Genomic DNA, 23084 nt, shown 5'->3' with positions numbered 1-23084 from the left:
TGATAACTGCCATAACCCTGGAATTTTTTTAAACTGTTTAACCACTTGCCCACTGGGCACTTAAACCCCCTTCCTAACCAGACCAATTTTCAGCTTTCAGTGCTCTCACATTTTGAATGACAATTACTCAGTCATGCAACACTGTCCCCATATGAAATTTCCGTTCTTTTTTTCACACAAACGGAGCTTTCTTTTGGTGGTATTTAATCATAATTGGGTTTTTTATTTTTTGCGCTATAAATGAAAAAAGACCGAAAATTTTGTAAAAAAAAAAAATGCATTTTTCTTTGTTTCGGTTTTAAATTTTGCAAAATTTAGTCATTTTTCTTCATAAGTTTTGGCCAAAATTTATACTGCTACATATGTTTAGTAAAAATAACCCAAATAAGTATAACTTTTTTGGTCTTTGTGAAGGCTATAGAGTCTACAAGCTATGGTACCAATCATTGAAAACTGATCACACCTGATGTACTGACGACCTATCTAATTTCTTGAGACCCTAACAAGCCAGTAAAGTACAAATACCCCCCAAATGACCCCTTTTTGGAAAGTAGATATTCCAGGGTATTTAGTAAGAGGCATGGTGAGTTTTTTTGAAGTTGTAATTTTTTCCCACAATTCTTTGCAAAATGAAGATTTTAAAAAAAATATATATATATATATATATTTTTTTTTTTTTTTTCACAAAATGGTCATATTACGAAGTTATTTCTCACACACTGTACAGGCATACTTGCAACTACACCCCAAAATACATTCTGCTACTCCTCCTGAGTATGGTGATACCACATGTGTGACACTTTTCACAGCCTGACCACATACAGAGGCCCAACATCCAAGGAGCACCGTCAGGCGTTCTAGAAGCAAAAATTACACATATAATTTTCTGACGACCTATCACACTTTTGAAGGCCCTGGAGCACCTGGACAATGGAAACCCCCATTTTGGAAAGAAAACACCCCAACACATAATCTAGGAGGCATAATGAGTCTTTTGAACATGTCATTTTTTTCCACAAATTTTTGGAAAATGTGGAAAGAAAACCAAAACGCTTTTTTTTTTTTTTTTTTTACACAAAGTTGTCCATTTATAAGACATTTCTAACACGTAGCATGTACATAGCAAAAAATGACACCCCAAAATACATTATACTACTCCTCCTGAGTATGGCGATACCACATATGTGACACTTTTCCACAGCCTGACCACATACAGAGGCCCAACAAGCAGGGAGCATTGTCATTTCTTGACTTCCCATTACAATTTTGTGAGGCACTGATAAGCATTGTAGTGGCACTGATGTGGCATAGATGTGGCCCGGATGAGCACTGACGTGGCATGGATGTGGCACTGATGAGCACTGATGTGGCATGGATGTGGCACTGATGAGCACTGATGTGGCATGGATGTGGCACTGATGAGCACTGATGTGGCACTGATGAGCACTGATGTGGCACGGATTAGCCCTGACGTGGCATGGATGTGGCATGGATGAGCACTGACGTGGCATGGATGAGGCACAGATGAGCACCCTGACATGGCATAGATGTGGCACAGATGAGCACTGACATGGCACTGACGTGACATGGATGAGCACTGACGTGGCATGGATGTGGCACGGATGAGCACTGACGTGGCACGGATGAGCACTGACGTGGCACGGATGAGGCACAGATGAGCACTGACATGGCATGTATGTGGCATTGATGTGGCACTGACGTGACATGGATGAGCACTGACGTGGCATGGATGAGCACTGACATGGCATGGATGTGGCATGGATGAGTACTGACGTGGCATTGATGGGGCAGGGATGAGCACTGACGTGGCATGGATTAGCACTGACATGGCACGGATGAGCACTGACGTGGGATGGATGTGGCATGGATGAGCACTGAGGTGGCATGAGCAGGCACAGATGTGGCATGGATGTGTCATGGATGAGCACTGATGGGGCACAGATGGAGGCACAGATGGAGGCACTGATCCAGGGCACTGATCCAGGGCACTGATCCAGGGCACTGATCCAGGGCACAGATGGAGGCACTGATCCAGGGCGCAGAGGAGGCACTGATCCAGGGCACAGATGAGGCAGAGGAGGCGTGCAGCTGCAGTTTCTCTCCTCTCCTCGCACGCTGTACCGATTGCTGTGTACAGCGTGCGAGGAGAGCAGAGAAATGAACCGGACATGCGCCGGTTTGTTGTGAAGTGATCGCTCCGTCATTGGATGGAGCGATCACGTGGTAAAGAACCGCTCTCATTGGCCCTTTACCACGATCTGTGATGCGTCGGGTCCCCGGGACCCGGCGAGCACGGACACTCCCGTGTGCGCGCCCCAGGGGGCGTGCGGGAGCGCGATTCTGGGAGGATGTCCATGTACGCCCTCCCATAACTAGACAACCGCGCTGTAGCCGTCTTTCGGCTATGGCCCGGTTGGAAAGTGGTTAAACTGCGTGTGGTCCGCTTTAACATAAGAGTGGTCCCAGCGATCGTTTGGCCACGTGTGAGAGGTGCCCCCCCCCCCCCCTGCTGCTTCCCTGTAATTTTTCCCACTTACCGGAGTCGTCAGTAGCGGGGAAAACAATCCGGTCTGCTGTCCTCTCAGGCAGGCAGGAAGTCGAGTGAGGGCAAGATGGCCCCCACTCCACTCTATGGCCTTGGAGGACCGAAGCAACGTCATACATCGCTTCCTAGTAACAGTGACATCATTATGGGAAAATAAAAAAATGTTTTTCTTTTTTAGTGTAGATGTGAGGTCTTTTTGACCCCAGATCTCACATGAAAGAGGACCTGTCCTGCTTATTTATAATACAAGGGATGTTTAGATGTTTAAAGTGATCAAAAATGTTTAAAAAAAATTAAAGCGCCCCGTTGGCTCGCGCGCAGAAGCGAATGCATACGCAAGTCACGCTCACATATGTAAACCGTGTTCAAACCACACATGTGAGTTATCGCTGCGATCGTTAGATTGAGAGAAATATTTCTAGCCCTAGACCTCCTCTGTAACTCTAAAATTATAACCTGCAAAAATTTTTAAATCGTCGTTTTTTGGAGATTTTTAGGTACCAATGTTTGTCGCCATTCCACGAGCGTGCGCTATTCTAAAGCATGACATGTTGGGTATCTATTTACTCGGCGTAACATTATCTTTCACATTATAGAAAAAAAATTGGCATAACTTCACTGTTTTCTTATTTTTTTCATTCAATTTTTTTTTTTAAATTGTGTTTGGAATTAACTTAAGTGAACTTAAGTGAGGCAATTTAACCTCTTAAAGACCCAGGCTTTTTCTGACAATTGTTGTTTACAAGTTAAAATCAGTATTTTTGCTAGAAAATTACTTAGAACCCTGAAATTATATATATAATTATAATTTATTTTTATTTTTTTTAGCAGAGACCCTAGAGAATAAAATAGCGATCGTTGCAATCTTTTATGTCACATTGTATTTGCGCAGAAGTCTTTCAAACTGTTTTCGGGGGAAAAAAATGCACTTTAATGAATTAAAAAAAAAAAAACAAAAACCTTAACCGTGAAGTTAGCCCAATTTATTTTTTGTAATATAAAAGATGTTACACCGAGAATCGTGATCTTTCTTCTAAGGGAAAAAAATTGTGATTCTCATTTTAGCCAGAGTCGTGCAGCTCTATTAGTACGTCCTAATCCACTCCCCCCCCCCCCCCCCCCCCAGATTGACAATGCTGCTGTCCGAATGTGCCTCCTGTGCTGCTTCATCCAGAGTGGGGGCGCTCCTAATGCAGGGAGTGTTACTGGCCAGTTTAAAGAGGAACAAAACGACTCAAGGAAAATGCAGCCCCTCATCTAATAATAAGCTGCAATATATGACATTTTTTGTTTAGGGTTTAATGCTGAATTAGTGATTTTAAATAATAGGGCCCTCCTGCAGGCTTAATGATTGGCCTGACTGGCTCCTGACTTCTTTCCCCATCCTGAGCTGTGCTTCCCATGGATGATTCCAGGCTGTATTGATCCACTGACTAGCAGAAGTCATCAGATTAGTGACAGTTGATGGAGCTCTCCCCTCCCCCCTGGGAGCTTTCACAGTGCAGCCGATCAATCAGAATGATTATTTATCCTGGAAGGTTTTTCGATCGCAGCTTCCTAAATATTGAATGTATACCTGGGAGCTCTCAACCACCTTTCCACACACGGACACTCCTATAATGGAGGGGACACACGCCTTGCATTGGTACAGATGTTATAATGGAGGGGACACACGTCTTGCATTGGTACAGATGTTATAATGGAGAGGACACACGTCTTGCATTGGTACAGATGTTATAATGGAGAGGACACACGCCTTGCATTGGTACAGATGTTATAATGGAGAGGACACACGCCTTGCATTGGTACAGATGTTATAATGGAGAGGACACACGTCTTGCATTGGTACAGATGTTATAATGGAGGGGACACACGCCTTGCATTGGTACAGATGGTATAATGGAGGGGACACACGTCTTGCATTGGTACAGATGTTATAATGGAGAGGACACACGTCTTGCATTGGTACAGATGTTATAATGGAGGAGACACACGTCTTGCATTGGTACAGATGTTATAATGGAGGGGACACACGCCTTGCATTGGTACAGATGGTATAATGGAGGGGACACACGTCTTGCATTGGTACAGATGTTATAATGGAGGGGACACACGTCTTGCATTGGTACAGATGTTATAATGGAGGGGACACACGTCTTGCATTGGTACAGATGTTATAATGGAGGGGACACACGTCTTGCATTGGTACAGATGTTATAATGGAGAGGACACACGTCTTGCATTGGTACAGATGTTATAATGGAGGGGACACACGCCTTGCATTGGTACAGATGGTATAATGGAGGGGACACACGTCTTGCATTGGTACAGATGGTATAATGGAGGGGACACACGTCTTGCATTGGTACAGATGGTATAATGGAGGGGGGACACACGTCTTGCATTGGTACAGATGTTATAATGGAGGGGACACACGCCTTGCATTGGTACAGATGTTATAATGGAGAGGACACACGTCTTGCATTGGTACAGATGGTATAACGGAGGGGACACACGTCTTGCATTGGTACAGATGTTATAATGGAGGACACACGCCTTGCATTGGTACAGATGTTATAATGGAGGGGACACACGCCTTGCATTGGTACAGATGTTATAATGGAGAGGACACACGTCTTGCATTGGTACAGATGTTATAATGGAGGGGGCACACGTCTTGCATTGGTACAGATGTTATAATGGAGGGGACACACGCCTTGCATTGGTACAGATGTCATAATGGAGAGGACACACGTCTTGCATTGGTACAGATGTCATAATGGAGAGGACACACGTCTTGCATTGGTACAGATGTCATAATGGAGAGGACACACGTCTTGCATTGGTACAGATGTTATAATGGAGGAGACACACGTCTGGCATTGGTACAGATGTTATAATGGAGGGGACACACGCCTTGCATTGGTACAGATGTTATAATGGAGGGGGGACACACGTCTTGCATTGGTACAGATGTTATAATGGAGGGGACACACGCCTTGCATTGGTACAGATGTTATAATGGAGGGGACACACGTCTTGCATTGGTACAGATGTTATAATGGAGGGGACACGCCTTGCATTGGTACAGATGGTATAATGGAGGGGACACACGTCTTGCATTGGTACAGATGTTATAATGGAGGGGACACACGCCTTGCATTGGTACAGATGTTATAATGGAGGGGACACACGTCTTGCATTGGTACAGATGTTATAATGGAGGGGACACACGCCTTGCATTGGTACAGATGTTATAATGGAGGGGACACACGTCTTGAATTGGTACAGATGTTATAATGGAGGGGACACACGCCTTGCATTGGTACAGATGGTATAATGGAGGGGACACACGTCTTGCATTGGTACAGATGGTATAATGGAGGGGACACACGTCTTGCATTGGTACAGATGTTATAATGGAGGGGACACACGCCTTGCATTGGTACAGATGTTATAATGGAGGGGACACACGCCTTGCATTGGTACAGATGTTATAATGGAGGGGACACACGCCTTGCATTGGTACAGATGGTATAATGGAGGGGACACACGTCTTGCATTGGTACAGATGGTATAATGGAGGGGACACACGTCTTGCATTGGTACAGATGTTATAATGGAGGGGACACACGCCTTGCATTGGTACAGATGGTATAATGGAGGGGACACACGTCTTGCATTGGTACAGATGGTATAATGGAGGGGACACACGCCTTGCATTGGTACAGATGTTATAATGGAGGGGGGACACACGTCTTGCATTGGTACAGATGTTATAATGGAGGGGACACACGCCTTGCATTGGTACAGATGTTATAATGGAGGGGACACACGTCTTGCATTGGTACAGATGTTATAATGGAGGGGACACACGTCTTGCATTGGTACAGATGTTATAATGGAGGGGACACACGTCTTGCATTGGTACAGATGTTATAATGGAGAGGACACACGCCTTGCATTGGTACAGATGTTATAATGGAGGGGACACACGTCTTGCATTGGTACAGATGTTATAATGGAGGGGACACACGCCTTGCATTGGTACAGATGGTATAATGGAGGGGACACACGTCTTGCATTGGTACAGATGGTATAATGGAGGGGACACACGTCTTGCATTGGTACAGATGGTATAATGGAGGGGACACACGCCTTGCATTGGTACAGATGTTATAATGGAGGGGGGACACACGTCTTGCATTGGTACAGATGTTATAATGGAGGGGACACACGCCTTGCATTGGTACAGATGTTATAATGGAGAGGACACACGTCTTGCATTGGTACAGATGTTATAATGGAGAGGACACACGCCTTGCATTGGTACAGATGTTATAATGGAGGGGACACACGTCTTGCATTGGTACAGATGTTATAATGGAGGGGACACACGCCTTGCATTGGTACAGATGGTATAATGGAGGGGACACACGTCTTGCATTGGTACAGATGGTATAATGGAGGGGACACACGTCTTGCATTGGTACAGATGTTATAATGGAGGGGACACACGCCTTGCATTGGTACAGATGTTATAATGGAGGGGACACACGCCTTGCATTGGTACAGATGTTATAATGGAGGGGACACACGCCTTGCATTGGTACAGATGGTATAATGGAGGGGACACACGTCTTGCATTGGTACAGATGGTATAATGGAGGGGACACACGTCTTGCATTGGTACAGATGTTATAATGGAGGGGACACACGCCTTGCATTGGTACAGATGGTATAATGGAGGGGACACACGTCTTGCATTGGTACAGATGGTATAATGGAGGGGACACACGCCTTGCATTGGTACAGATGTTATAATGGAGGGGGGACACACGTCTTGCATTGGTACAGATGTTATAATGGAGGGGACACACGCCTTGCATTGGTACAGATGTTATAATGGAGGGGACACACGTCTTGCATTGGTACAGATGGTATAATGGAGGGGACACACGTCTTGCATTGGTACAGATGTTATAATGGAGGGGGGACACACGTCTTGCATTGGTACAGATGTTATAATGGAGGGGACACACGCCTTGCATTGGTACAGATGTTATAATGGAGGGGACACACGCCTTGCATTGGTACAGATGTTATAATGGAGGGGACACACGCCTTGCATTGGTACAGATGTTATAATGGAGGGGACACACGCCTTGCATTGGTACAGATGTTATAATGGAGGGGACACACGCCTTGCATTGGTACAGATGTTATAATGGAGGGGACACACGCCTTGCATTGGTACAGATGTTATAATGGAGGGGACACACGCCTTGCATTGGTACAGATGTTATAATGGAGGGGACACACGCCTTGCATTGGTACAGATGTTATAATGGAGGGGACACACGTCTTGCATTGGTACAGATGTTATAATGGAGGGGACACACGCCTTGCATTGGTACAGATGTTATAATGGAGGGGACACACGCCTTGCATTGGTACAGATGTTATAATGGAGGGGACACACGCCTTGCATTGGTACAGATGTTATAATGGAGGAGACACACGCCTTGCATTGGTACAGATGTTATAATGGAGGAGACACACGCCTTGCATTGGTACAGATGTTATAATGGAGGAGACACACGCCTTGCATTGGTACAGATGTTATAATGGAGGAGACACACGCCTTGCATTGGTACAGATGTTATAATGGAGGGGACACACGCCTTGCATTGGTACAGATGTTATAATGGAGAGGACACACGTCTTGCATTGGTACAGATGTTATAATGGAGGACATGTGAGAAAATATACCAAGGTATATTCCGCACGCCAGGGAGTTTGTGTTAACAATAGATGTAATAAAAAATAGATAATATTAAAGTGATTGATGCAGCAGCAGCTATAGAATGTAAAAGTAGGCGGCCTTCTTTAAGAAGGTGGAATCCACCTTCACAAATTTTGTCTGGGCTGGGAGAAGACTACGGATAGGCCGCCGCCTACTCGTCCTCCCTAAACAGCATGGGGGAGTGGCTCTGCCGGACCCCCGACGCTACTATCAGGCGGCCATGTTAACAAGGTAGACTGGGCTCGTCACGCACACCTGAAGCAGTGGGTAACCTTGGAGTCCTCCTTATTCTCAATACACCTACCGAGGGCTCCCCTGATACCTGGTGACGTCCCTGCAGCGGTCAGGCAACATCCTACAATCGGCCCGACGATTAGATCTTGCGCTACGGTCGTTGCGAGTAAGGGTCTCTCGGATGACCACGGCCTGCTCCTCCTGATCCTGGGGAACCCGAGATTCCCTCTAGGATGTATGAGAGACAGATTTGGTGCGCTTCTACGGGATGGTACCTTCCAGGTGTCACACTTTACCACGGGTACTGGTTGGTCGTCTCTTTCCCAACTGACTGCACCGAGCGGTAAATTCCGCCTATCCAGATGGCAGGCACTGCAGCTCCTTCATTTTTTTTTCCGAGGACTGGGTCCCTCCTCACTTTTTGCGAGAGACCTGACGCCTTTCGAACACTTCCTGGTTACCCAAGGCCCCGCCTTTCGAACACTTCCTGGTTACCCAAGGCTCCGCCTTTCGAACACTTCCTGGTTACCCAAGGCCCCATGCCTCATGCCCTCTCTGTTATACGCACTCCTCTCTCTACTGCCGGAGGACTTTGTCCCACCGGGTATCCTCAAGTGGGAGGGGGAACTTAATAGGACGTTCTCCGAACCCCAAAGACGTAACATCATCCGGTTCTCCATTAAATCCTCGATCTGCACGCGTATCCAGGAATCCAATTACAAGACCTTACTGACTGGTACTACTCCCCGGCCAGACTCGGTCATATTTTCCCTGAGACATCTGATAGGTGTTGGCGGTGCCAACAAGATAAAGGTACACTATCCCACATCTTCTGGAGTTTCCCTAAGCTCAGGGACTTCTGGTCTGAAGTGCGTAGAATTTCCCAATTGATGACGGAATATGTCATCCCAGATGATCCAGCATTCTTCTTGCTCCATTGCTCCGGCATGGCTCCGAAACGTTACAAACGCTCTGTGATCAGACACCTCACAGATGCGGCAAAGTCATGTATTAGTCTCTGCTGGAAAAACACGACTCCCCCCCCCGACGACCTCCCTCTGGTTACAGAGAGTGAAATGGATTAACGACTTGGAGGACCTGGTACTCACCGCACAAGGTAGAAAAGAGCAGTACTCTGAAACATGGGCATGCTGGAATGAGTTCTGATGAGGGACGGGCTTTGAATGCCTCCCTCTCGCAATCAATTGCTTGACTGGGGACGGGGGCACCCGCACAGGATGGAAGCATCCCTCGTCTGTCACCACCATCCCCTGGCCTATTCCTTACCTCCTTATGTCCCTCTCTATGCTTGTGCTACACCCTGTATCTTTCCCCACCTTTCCCTTCATTCCTTCTTTTCCTGATCTCCTTCTTCCCCATTGTCCAACTCCGTGCAATCTTAACCCTTTTGACTCCACTATCCGTGTATGGACTAAATGGTTTAGGTTTCTCATGTATACCTTTCCCCGCTAGGTTGAACCCACGAACCACGCTGACGGTAGTTGTCCTTAACCACTTGCCGACCGCCGCAAGTACATATACTGCGGCGGTCAGCCCCGGCCAGGCAAAGTGACGTATCGGTACGTCTCTAGCCTGTCACTCGCTTGTGAGCCAATAGCGGGCGAGCGCGCGCCTGCCCCGGCTCGTTCCCTTACAAGTCAGTGCGTGTGACCGGCGGACCTGATGTCCGCCGGTCACTTGCGATCATTTGTCGGGAAGGGAGAAAGACAGGCGGCTGATGCAAACAAAGCCGCCTGTCATTCTCCCCTGTGTAAAAATGGAGATCAGACGGTTCTACTATGTAGGACTGTTGATCTCTGTTTTTACACTAGTAGCCATGTCCAATCACAGTTAGAAACACGCCCCTAGGACACACTTAACTCCTCCCTCTCCAATACAGTTAACTCCTTCCCTGCCAGTGTCATTTTTACAGTAACAGTGCATATGTATAGCACTGATTACTGTAGTAATGTCACTGGTAACCCCAAAAGTGTCAAATGTCAGTCAAGGGTCCGATCTGTCCGCCCCAATGTCGCAGTCCCGCAAAAAAAAACGCAGATCGCCGCCATTACTCGTTAAAAAAAAAAAATAGACAAAAATCTTTTCCTTTGTTAGTAAACGCGATAACTTTTGCGCAAACCAATCAAAATACGCTTTTTGCGATTTTCTTTTTTTTTTTTTTTTTTTTTACCAATCATATGTAGCATAAAACAAATTGTCCGAAAATGTTAAAAAATTTAGATTTTTACATTTTTTTTTTTTTGGGAATTTCATATAAAAAAAATGAGAAAAATATTGTTATTTTTGCAAAATTGACGCTCTTTTTTTTTTTTGTTTATAGCGCATGATCAAAAAGTCGCAGAGGTGATCAAATGCCACCAAAAGAAAGCTCTGTTTGTGGGAAAAAAAGGACGCTAAATTAGTTTAGGTACAGCGTCGCACGACCGCGCAATTGTCCGTTAAAGTCACGCAGTGCCGAATCGCAAAATACCCCCTGGTCAGGAAGGGGGTAAAATCTTCTGGGGCTTAAGTGGTTAAAAAAAAACCCACAAAAAATGACAAAAATCTTTCCCTTTTGTTAGTAAAAGTGATAACTTTTGCGCAAACCAATCAAAATACGCTTTTTGCGATTTATTTATTTATTTTTATTTTTTTAACCAAACATACGTAGCATAAAACAAATTGCCCGAAAATGTTAAAAAATTTAGATTTTTAGATTTTTTTTTTTTTGGGAATTTCATATAAAAAAATTTGAAAAATATTGTTGTTTTTGCAAATAACAATAAGTGGTTAAGCACCATATTTCAAACGCTGCCTCCTACTTGGGTTCTGTGTCTTATGAGTGATATGTAATACATGTGCTGCGATTCCTTCATTATTCTGTTATTTGAACTTCGTTTTTGCACTTTTATCGTGTTCATGTTTGATGAGTTTTGAATATGTCTATACTCACTTTGTATTTTTCTATGTTCAATAAAGAATTTGTAAAAAGAATGTAAAAGTAGGTGATAATGATAGCCCTAATAGTAAGGCCAGCTACGGCGCTAATGAATATACCCCTCGCGTGTAAACGATAGTGGTTCAAGTATATATCAAATTCTTATAAATAACCAATATATAGATGCAGTAAGTGCCCTAATTGCATAAATAATTGATTAAAAATTTAATCGCAGTACAAAATATTCGGTAAATATTGTAAAATAATGAAGGTGCAGGTGATAAATATACAATGTAAAACAATAGAGTCCAAATATGTGACTGTTGTGCCGAAACAGTTCAAATAATAAGTCCTTGTGCAAATGTGCTTATCCAGTAGATTCACGGTGCAGGTGCTCAAAAGTGGATATCCATAAATTCTTGTGACATCGGTTTTCTCACCGTGGTGTGGGTAAATGAAATGACTTACCGGATTCAATGGGTCTTATCTGCCTTATGGCATTAGGACCATTCACGCTTATTTGGCCCCGGGCCAATATGGGTTCCCCTTTAAATCTCCTATGGACTGGTGTAGGGTTCCTCCTCACGCCAGGTGTAAAGGCCCGTACACACGTACCGATTGTCGGCCGTAAAATATTCGGCCAACGTCCGATCAGCCGATTGTCGGCTTGTTAGTATAATGCTTCTGACAACCGACTGCGACTTTTCGGCCGATCAAAATCTGGTCTGCATGCTATAAAATTTTTGTTGGCCAACACCAGAACGGCCGATTGTTCGTCAGTCAGTACAGATTTCGGCAGACAAAAATCAGATGAGCAAGACTGGGCATGCTCAGAGAAGAAAAAGCACACGGAAAGTTAACCATCACGTGACATCACTTCTGAAGTCGGTTGTTGTTGGCCGACAAAATACGTGTGCAGTCTAGAGCACATTTCAACGAACACGACGGCACTGGACAAAAGACGGCCAATCGTTCGGCCGACAATCGGGGCTTTAGTCAAATATATGTGGGAAAAGGAAAGGCTCCAGATGGTGTAGTAGAGAGAGTTTTTATTACCCCCCAAATGGGTTAAAAGCAAGTGGTATCATAAAACAAGTGGTAAAAACGACTAGCCGGCGGTCAGCTAACAAGCTGCACGTCCTCTCTGCAGAGTGGCGAGCGGAGCTTCCGGATTGTGTTCCACCTGACGTGACGTCATTACTCTATGCGTTCCAATGCTATGCGTTTCGTCACTTTCTGTGATGTCTTCAGAGACTGGCCCTTTAGTGGCGGTTCACACATATGAGATGCAGGAACCCTGCAAATCCACTGCAGGTTCCCGCATCGCATTTAACTCGCTTGCAGTTCACACTGCCATATGGGAATCGCTGGGGGTGTCAATACAAAGGTAGCGACACCCCCAGATCAGTTCACATATTGCAGTGAGAACTGTCAGTTAGGACATAATTCGGATCGCATAGGTGTGAACCCAAAAAAGGGTCCCTGTGCGAGTTGTGCCCAAATGCGATGCAAATTCAGCCATGCAATCTGTATGGCTGAATTTGCATCGCACAGACATTGCATGTGATTTGCATAGCAGTGCGCGCCGAATGACATATGATGTCTGTCATTGCATATATGCAAACCGGCACTTAAAGAGGAAGTAAACCCTCCTCGGACACTTGTACCTATAGGTGATCCTATGATAAGGCTTACCTATAGGTACTGTAAATATCTCCTAAACGTGTACCGTTTAGGAGACATTTACCTTACATGCAGCCAGTGACGTCACTGGCGCATGCGCTCTGAAGGAACAGCTGCTGGTGCCGTTCCTTCAGAGCCCATGCCGTGACCGTCGGCTCCTGCGCACGTGCTCGGGAGTGACGTCACCGCGGCTCCAGCCAATGAGATGGCCGGATGCCGCCATCCCGGAAGACGGGCGACTGGACATGTCGCCCGTCATAGAGAGTGAGTGAGCGGCACGGCGGGGGCTCGTTCTAAGGCAAGTTTTGCATAATGAGCTAGTATGCGATGCATACTAGCTCATTATGTCTTTCTCTTGCAGGGTGAAAAAAAAAAATGCGAGTTTACAACCTCTTAAGGCCAATTTTCAGTCGGACTTTGAATGAAAATTGCGTGGTCATGCAACACTGTACCTAAATGAAATTTTTATAATTTTTTCAAACAGCGCTTTCTTTTGTTGGTATTTAATCACTACTGGGTTTTTTTTTTTTTTTTTTTTGCTGAACAAACAAAAAAAGACCGAAAATTTTGAAAAAACAAACTGTTTTTATAGTTTATTATAAAATTTTGCAAGCAGGTAATTTGTCTCCTTCATTGATGTGCGCTGATGAGGTGGCACTGGTGGGCACTGGTAGGCTGCACTGAATGGCACAAATGGGTGGCAATTATAGGCACTGGTAGGTGACACTTATGATGGGTGACCATGGTGACACTGGTATGTGGCGCTGGAGGCACTGGTAGGTGACACTAGTGCGCACTGGCAGATGGTGCTGGTGACACTGGTGGGCACTGGGGCACAAATAATCCTCCTCTTGGGGACCGATGTCCCTCTGACAGCAGCCAACGATTGTTTTTTTTTCCCTCACTCTATCAGTGTGAGGAGAAAAAAACAGCTAATCGCCGGCTGCTGTCTACTTCACACGATCAGCTGTCATTGGGTGACAACTGATCACGTGGTATGGGTGCGGGATCGCCCTTGATCTCCTATCTGTGATAAGGTGAGTCTCATGGACTCGCCGATCACAGAGCTAGCCGGGCGTTCTCCGCAGGGAGCGCGCAGGCCACTCGTTGCCGAGAGGACGTCAGTGTACGCCCTCCCGGCAATTTAGGTCCATGCTGTAGCCGTCATTTGGCTATAGCGTGGGCGTAAACTAATTAAAGCCGGCTAGATGTTGTTCTATTTGACATTAAGCAACTTCTTATACACGTAATTAGAAGCTGACAGTGTGCATTGAAATCAAAGTAAGCCATGTCAGGAGAGGCGAGGATGCCCATTTTCAGGGGCTCAAATGTAATTGGACAAATGGATATAATCCTAAATAAAATGTTCATTTTTTAATATTCTGTTGGGAATCCTTTACTGGCAATGACTGCCTGAAGTCTGGGACCCATGAACATGACCAAAGACTGGGTTTGCTACTTCTGATGCTTTGCCAGGCTCTAACAGCAGCTGTCTTCAGTTCTTCTTAGTTTTTGGGTCTTTCTGCCTTTAGCTTTGCCTTCAGCAAATGCAATGCATACTCAATTGGGCTGAGATCAAGTGATTGACTCGGCCATTGCAGAATATTCCACTTCTTTTCCTTCAAAAGCTCCTGGGTTGCTTTTGTAGTGTGTTTTGGATCATTGTCCATCTGTATTGTGAAGCACTGTCCAGTCAACTTTGCTGCATTTGGCTGAATCTGGGCTGACTCTGTATCTCTAAACACTGCAGAATTCATCCGGCTGCTTCGGTCTTCTGGCACATCAATAAACACCAATGACCCAGTGCCACTGAAAGCCATGCATGCCCATGCCATCACACTGCCTCCACCATGTTTTAAAGATGACATTGTCTGCTTTGGATCATGAGCTTTTCCAAGTCTTCTCCACACTATTTTCTTCCCGTCATTCTGGTACAGATTAACCACTTGCCGTCTGCTCACATTGCTGCTACTGCAGCAATACTTAGGACCATGTGATATTTCAGTTTTTCTTTTTTAATAAATCTGCAACAATGTCAACAATTCTGTGTTTTTCTGTCAGTATGGGGTGCTATGTGTACATTCATGAGGAAGAAGAATGAACCTAAATGATTTTAGCAAATGGCTGCAATATAACAAAGAGTGAAAAATTTAAGGGGGTCTGAATACTTTCCGTTCCCACTGTGTATGTATGTATATAATATATATTGCTCTGTTTTGCAGAGAATACCCCAATCCTCCTCTGGGGTCCCTGCTGGTGCTCCTGGCTCCTCTTGTCTTCAAGTAACCAAAGCAAGCCACTTGCTTGAGGGGTACTCATGCAGACCGGACCCACCCTGAGTGTGTCTATTGATGCATACAGTGCAGCTTGGCCCTGCCCCCTTCCCCCCCCCCCCCCCCCACACACACACACACACCACACACCACACACACACACACACTTCTTGTCACTAGATTTGATAGCAGCAGGAGTCAATGGCCCGCTGCTCTTGCTGAGGCCAGTGACGAGGGGGAGAGAGTGCAATGCTGCTGCTCTAGGGCACAGAGCAGAATAGCGGTCGGGCGCAGGTAAGCACTGGGGCATGGGGGGGGGAGCAGGGGGTCTGAGGGAGGAGCTGCATGTAATAAAAACCTTCAAACAAGAACACACCAGTAAAAAAAAAGACTTTCTAACCCCTCTTTGCTTTGTAGAAAACGAAAAACCATTTCAAATGTCTAGAGTTCCTCTTTAAATGTCTCCTCCACAGCTCCAGTGTCCTCTTCTAACTGGTCTCTTCTCTCTCATTGTCTGACAGAGCTCTGGAAATTGGGATAACTTGTGGCCGAACAACTCTTCTCCGCTCCCCGAGATGTCCATCTATTTACAATGAACAGCAAGGATTGCGCCGAGCTCTCAGGTGAGACGGCATCGCCTCGTGCCTCGCCTAGTCCTCCCTACACACAGCTCGCAGCAGGTGATGTCACATTCTGTCGGGATCCTGGGAAATCTGAGAATCCTGATCCTTGTGAGAGTGTACGGAGCCGGAGATACACCTCGCAGGATTTGGGGTTCTCCACTTTTCCAGGATCCCTCAGTGTAAGCAAATTAAATATTAATGTCATTTTTATTTATTTTTTTCTCATTTTTACTTTTTTTTTTCTTCCATTGTTAAACGATTAAAGTAGAACTACAGGCGGTCCCCGGGTTACAAACATCCGGCTTATAAACGACTCCTACTTACAAACTGAGAGAGACAACAGGAAGTGAGGAGAAATCTCCCCCTAGGAAGGGAAATTCACTCCTGGAAGAGGGAATCATGGGGAATAAGGTGTCTCCACTGAAGCTTTATCACCAATCCTTGTTTCCACAGCAACCCAAAATTTTTAAAATCTAATTGTCACAGGGACAGAAAGTGAGGTGACATCTTCTGAACAGGGGGCACAGACAGAAAAACAAATGTTAGAGGGGTGTTAACCCTTCCATATGCTATCCAAAAAACGTTGAAATTATTTTTTTGGCTGGAGCTAAACTTAAAAAATGTACCTGTTCCGACTTACAAATTCAATTTAGAGGAGTTCTGCCTGGAGAAAAAAAATTAAGTCAGCAGCTACAAATCCTGTACAAATCCTGTAGCTGCTGACTTTTAATATATAGACCCTTACCTGTCCAGGGAGCCTGCGATGTAATGTCAGCACCGCAGCCAGTTTTTGGATCCGCTGCCATTTCGTTGTAAGGGAAACTGGCAATGAAGCCTTTCGCTACACATTCTCCTAGGCTCAGCGGCGGGGGAAGGAGGAGGACGGAACTTCGGTGGAAAGCACTGCTGCGCTGTCTCCCTGAAGTGGGGAAGGGTACCTGTTCCCCTCCCCCCCCTGAAAGGTGCCAAATATGGCACGGGGAGGGGGGAGCAAATGAGTGGAAGTTACACTTTTGGGTGGAACTCCACTTTAAGAACAAACCTACAGACTATATCTTTATATTTATAACCTGGGGACTGCCTGTATAGGCAAAACTTTATTTATTTTTTTATTTTGGATGGAGCAAGAGAGGGTTATCTTTCAGATTTTTTTTTCACCATCTGTGTCCTATTGTGGAGTTTTTTCATCACTTCCTGTCCCATAGCCAAACAGGAAGTGAGAGGAAATCCTTACGAATTAAGGAAATTCCTTGGGGCCCCCAGGTCGCCTGAACTAGTGTCCCCATTGGAAGATTTCCAATGTATTACTTTTCTGGGGACAACCCAAAATTTGGGATTTTCTTATACTTTCAATTTCAATGATAATGGTAAACAGGGCAAATTGAGAGGGGGTGGGGGTTCTCTCTATTGGGGGCACAGACAGCACTAAAAACTGACAGGGGTTCTGATCCCTCTCCACTCTAACCAAAACTAAAAAAAAAGTTTTGCCTTTAGTTATACTTTAGACAGCATATTATTATTATCATTATTATCATTATCATTATTATCATTATCATTATTATTATCATCATTATCATTATCATCATTATTATTATCATTATTATTATTATCATCATTATTATTATTATTATTATTATTATTATTAATATTCGGGATTTATATAGTGCCTACAGTTTACTCAGCATTTAAAGGAGTTGTAAAGGCAGAAGGTTTTTTTATCTTATTGCATTCTATGTATTTAGATAAAAAGCCTTTTGCGTGCAGCAGCCCCCCCTGATACCTGAGGTCACTCCTCTGTCCAGCAATGTCCATGAGCGCCTGAGATTCTCCTTCCTGATTGGCTGAGACACAGCAGCAGCGCCATTGGCTCCCGCTGCTGTCATTCAGTCAGCTAGCCAATCGGGTTTAGAGAGGGGCGGGGCCAGGTGGTGGCTCAGTGTCTGAATGGACACAGGGAGCTGTGACTCAACTCGGGTACCCCCATTGCTGTGGGGGCACTGAACAGGAGGGAGGGGCCAGGAGAACAGAAGAGGCACCCAAGAAGAGGAGGATCCAGGCTGCTCTGTGCAAATCCACTACAACAGAGCAGGTAAGTATAACACGTTTGTTATTTATAAAGACTTTACAATCACTTTAACAAATGAAGGCAGACATTACAGTTACAATACAATTTGGTACAAGAGGAATCAGAGGGCCCTGCTCATTAGAGCTTACAATCTAAGAGGGAGGGTCAATTGATACAAGGTAATAGCTGTGGGGGTGAGCTGATGGAGAAAGTAAAACAGTTTATTAGTTGAAAACTGGATAGGCTTCTTTAAAGAGAAGGGTTTTCAGGAATCGTCTAAAGATCGATAGATTAGGAGACCGATTGGGGTAGGGAGTTCCAAAGGATGGGAGAAGCTCTGGAGAAATCCAGGAGGCGAGCATGGGAGGAGGTGAAAAGGGAGCCAGAGAGCAGGAGGTCTTGGGAGGACCGAAGAGTGCGGGTTGGTTGATATTGTGAGATCAGATTAGTGATGTAGCTGGGGGAAGAGTTGTGGATGGCTTTGCAAACTATTGTTAGTACTTTCAATTTTATTTGTTGGGTGAGTGGAAGTCAGTGGAGGGATTGGCAGAGAGGGGTGGAGGAAGCGGTAGGAGGGGCAGAGAACACTGAACGGTTAAGGTGGGTGAGTCTTGCAGCAGCATTCTTTATGGACTGATGGGGGATAGTCTATGTAAAGGTAATCCAATGAGGAGGGAGGGGGTTCCATTATTTAAAGCCAAAGCTTTAAAATGATCTGACCCCCGTACAGCCAATTGGGTGAAACCAATTGACGCCAAAAAACGAGACCCACCAAACAAAGGGCTGAAAGTGGGCAGCGGGGAAGGAACAGTGTCCTCCTCCTGCTTGGGGCCAGATGGTTCCCTACCGCCCGTCCACAGGATCATTACTGTTGTCGGCAGAATAGCGAGACATGGCCGCCTTGGACTAGGGAAGGGTGCCGACACGCTTGCTGCCCTCCCCAAGCCACACAAACCTGGAGAAAGCCAGTGAGCCCGCCCAGAAGAGATGGGAAAATTGTTATAAAGTAGGACATACTTCAGGCGTTGAAGATGCTCTATGTAGTGGTTCTCAATACACATCGATTACTTGTGCATGTTTATTTTTATTAGAATTTTCGTCCCTCAGGGTCGACTGACAAGGGCTCGAAGCCTTTCAGGGCCACCTCCTGGAGTATCCAAAAGACCCTCGTCTGGCAAGCCGAGAGCGGGATTCTCCAGACACCAGAAAAAAGACCCCAGATCTCTCATTTATCCTTGAAAGCAAAAAAAAAAAAAGTCATTTTGACATTAAAGTGACTGTAAAGTCTCCCTTCTTCCTCCTCCCCTTCTTCTTCCTCCTCCCCTTCTTCTTCCTCCTCCCCTTCTTCTTCCTCCTCCCCTTCTTCTTCCTCCTCCCCTTCTTCTTCCGCCTCCCCTTCTTCTTCCGCCTCCCCTTCTTCTTCCGCCTCCCCTTCTTCTTCCGCCTCCCCTTCTTCTTCCGCCTCCCCTTCTTTTTTTTCTTTTTCTTTTTTTTCTTTTTCTTTTTCTTTTTCTTTTTCTTTTTCTTTTTCTTTTTCATTTTCTTCTTTTTCTTTTTCTTTTTCTTCTTTTTCTTTTTCTTTTTCTTTCGCCTCTTCTTCTTTCGCCTCATACATTATACTTGCCACCTCTGCGCAGTTGGCTTGCTATTGGGGCACCCGACACAGAGCTGCTATTCGGCCCCGGCCCTCTCTCTCCAGATTGGCTAACTGACTTTGACAGCCGCGGGAGATAATAGCTCCACGGCTGTGTCTCGGGCTAATCAGGAAGGAGAGTCCTGGCTGGCCAAGGGACTCGTGGACATCGCTGGACGGGGCTCAGGTAAGTGTTGGGGCGGGGGGGGGGGGGGGCTGCTACACACAGAAGGCTTTTTATCTGAATGCATAGAATGCATTAAGATGAAAATCCTTCTGACTTTACAATCCCTTTAAAGAAAAAAAAAAACCATGTCAATATGCCCGAGGACAGGAAGTGACGTCAGAGGTCGATCCAGGCCTCCAAGGGCTTCCTGCCAAGCCATTTGTCATTAAACAAATAGTTTATCTGAGCACTGTTCAGTGAATACTCTGAATTCAAAGCTTCCTCTGGCTGATATGGACGGATGACGTCACAATCTCTGCCTCAGCCAATCAGAGGAATCTTTGTATTCATTCAGAGAGTACAAAGCTGCCTATGAATAGCTGGTGCCACTCAGCCCGACTGTTCTATGGGATGGGAAGTTTGCATCCCACAGTCAGAACATAGTGCTGTATACTGTATGAGGGCGAGACTAAATACAGTTTATACAGCTCATCCAGCAGGAAATATTCCAAGCTAGACCAAACTAACTATCCAAAGTGACAGTAAAGCTGGAAATCAGCTTTAAGGTACAGGGACCTCTACTCCCAGCCACAACTAGGGGGAGCTGCAGTGATGTCCTCTCCCAGCCACAACTAGGGGGAGCTGCGAGGGGTCTCCTCTCCTGGCCACCGCTAGGGAAAGCTGGGGGGGGGGCGGCCTCCTCTCCCGGCCACAGCAAGGGGGGGCTGCGGGGGCCTCCTCTCCCGGCCACAGCAAAGGGGGGCTGCGGGGGCCTCCTCTCCCAGCCACAGCAAGGGGGGGCTGCAGAACTGATATACTGACCATTTATCTTTATTTCTTCCCGACAGAAAACGGCCACAACATCAAGGTTTTTCTACCCAAGAAGCTGCTGGAGTGTTTACCCAAGTGTACTACTTTACCTAAGGAGAGGCTGCGCTGGAACACTAATGAGGTGAGCTGCTCCCTGCAAGGGAACCTCTAATCTGGAGTCTGCCTATCGGGGTAATACACTCATTATACACGGGGCATTCAGGTTTATAACATTAAAGGGTCTGCCCACCCAAAACTGAGAATTCTCTGACACTCTGAGATCTGGGTCTGTACACCTGCAGTGCCCACTAAAAACTCTTAGGTGGACCGGAGCGGAGCCAGGAACTATGGCAGAGCGATCTCACTTTTGGAGTATCCAAGACATATAAGAAGTCAGCCCTTCAGTCTTCATACATAAACTGGGGGGAGTCAATCTTTCATAAAGAGAAATGCATACTGTCCTTTCTTCACTAGCCACATACTTTCTGTATTATTGTGAGTTGTCTCCTCCACCATATCCCTCACCTACAGCTATGTCTCTGTGTTTTGCAGGAGATCGCCTCTTACCTTATTACCTTTGAGAAACATGACGAATGGCTTTCTTGTGCCCCCAAAACCAGGTATGGTGACCCCCTGAGGTACATTGCAGAGAATCCCCTTGAATCAGGATTCTATTTTTAACCCCCACCCCCCTTGTCTATGTATATCCAGGGGTCTTATGGCTTGTTCAATGACATCAAGGGTCCACCCTGGTGGGCGGTCCTTACTGCTGCACTAAACCAGTCTTTTTTCAATGATGTTTGATCACCGTTCAGTGCAGTAGTTCTCTGAGCCCAGTCTGTGTATGGATGTTCCCCCAGGAGGTCGGTCCATGACAGTCATAGGCTGGCCTTATGAGCCAGGTAAATACCCACACAAATGAGGTGGACAGAGAAATCCGATAGACGTATTTTGACAGCGGCACCCGACACATTAATCAGCTGCTAAAGTTGATTCTGTTAGCTGGAGTGGCCACGCACTGATGGAAATTAGTGTATAGTCAACTTTACTTTTTTTGGACTATAGATGTATGTTTTTGTCTAGTTTTAAAGCTGATCTCTGGGTTTCATGGGCCTTTTAACCGCTTCCCACCAGGCCACTGCACTTAAACGGTGGGGTGGGAGGTTCGTCAATCTGAGTCGACGTTCAGTGGGTAAAAAATGTATTTGATCCCCTGCAGATTTTGTAAGTTTGCCCACTTACAAAGAAATGAAGAGTCTATAATTGTTATCACAGGTGTATTTTAAATGATAAAGACAAAATGTCAACGAAAAATCCAGAAAAACACATGATATAAATTGAGTAGCTGATTCGTTAATAAAATAGCTATTTGATCCCCATGCAAAACATGGCTTGGTGGAGAAACCCTTGTTGGCAAGCACAGAGGTAAGATGTTTCTTGTAGTTAGTGACCAAGTTTGCACACATCTCAGGAGAGATTGGTAACTCAGTTTCAGCTTCCTCCATAAATTTTCTATAGGATTACGGTCTGAAGACTTGACTAGGGCATGCCATCACCTTAATGTGCTTCTTCTTAAGCCACTCCTTTGTTGCCTTAGCGCAGTGACGGCAAACCTTGGCACCCCAGATGTTTTGGAACTACATTTCCCATGATGCTCAACTACACTGCAGAGTGCATGAGCATCATGGGAAATGTAGTGCCAAGGTTCGCCATCACTGCCTTAGCAGTATTTTTTGGGTCATTGTCATGCTGGAAGAACCATCCACGACCCATCTTCAGTGTTCTGGCTGAGGGAAGAAGGTTCTCATCCTCAATTTTACAATACATGGCCCCATCTATTATCTCCTCAATGCGGCAAAGTCGGTCTGTACCTTTTTAACAGAGAAACAGCCCAAAGCATAATGTTTCCACCTTCGTGCTTGACTGTAGGGATGGTGTTCTAAGGGTAATAGTCAGCATTTTTCTTCGTCCAAACATGGCGAGTCCCCCTCCTCCAAGAAGGCACACGTACAGTCATGCCATGAACATCTAAATGATTCAGAGAAGGATTGGGGAAAGGGCTGTGATCAGATGAGACCAAAGTTGAGCTCTTTTGCATTATCTCTACTTGCTGTGTTTGGAGGAAGGAAAATGCTGACTATTACCCTAAGAACACCATCCCTACAGTCAAGCACAGAGGTGGAAACATGATGCCTTGGGGCTGTTTCTCTGCTAAAGGTCCAGGCCGACTTTGGCGCATTGAGGAGCCAATGGAGGGGGCCATGTATTGTAGAAGTTGGATGAGAAG

The 23084-nt window shown here is 45.6% G+C and overlaps 1 protein-coding gene across 4 annotated transcripts in view; it reads left to right on the top strand.

Moving 5' to 3' along the window:
* CAMTA2 (calmodulin binding transcription activator 2) overlaps positions 1-23084 on the top strand; it is a 173111-nt gene that overhangs the window by 17852 nt on the left and 132175 nt on the right. For all 4 annotated transcript variants that reach the window (XM_082255522.1, XM_082255520.1, XM_082255521.1 and 1 more), the window contains exons 2-4: positions 16022-16123; positions 20836-20939; positions 21350-21417. In XM_082255522.1, the coding sequence (XP_082111648.1) occupies positions 16093-16123; positions 20836-20939; positions 21350-21417 (203 nt within the window). In that variant the 5' untranslated portion in view covers positions 16022-16092. The remainder of the gene's footprint in view (positions 1-16021; positions 16124-20835; positions 20940-21349; positions 21418-23084) is intronic.

Source organism: Pelophylax lessonae (genome assembly GCF_965119305.1).
Source record: "Pelophylax lessonae genome assembly, chromosome: 4".
Taxonomy (NCBI): domain Eukaryota; kingdom Metazoa; phylum Chordata; class Amphibia; order Anura; family Ranidae; genus Pelophylax; species Pelophylax lessonae.
Note: the sequence above shows the minus strand (reverse complement) of the source record. Positions and strands in the feature narration are given on the sequence as shown.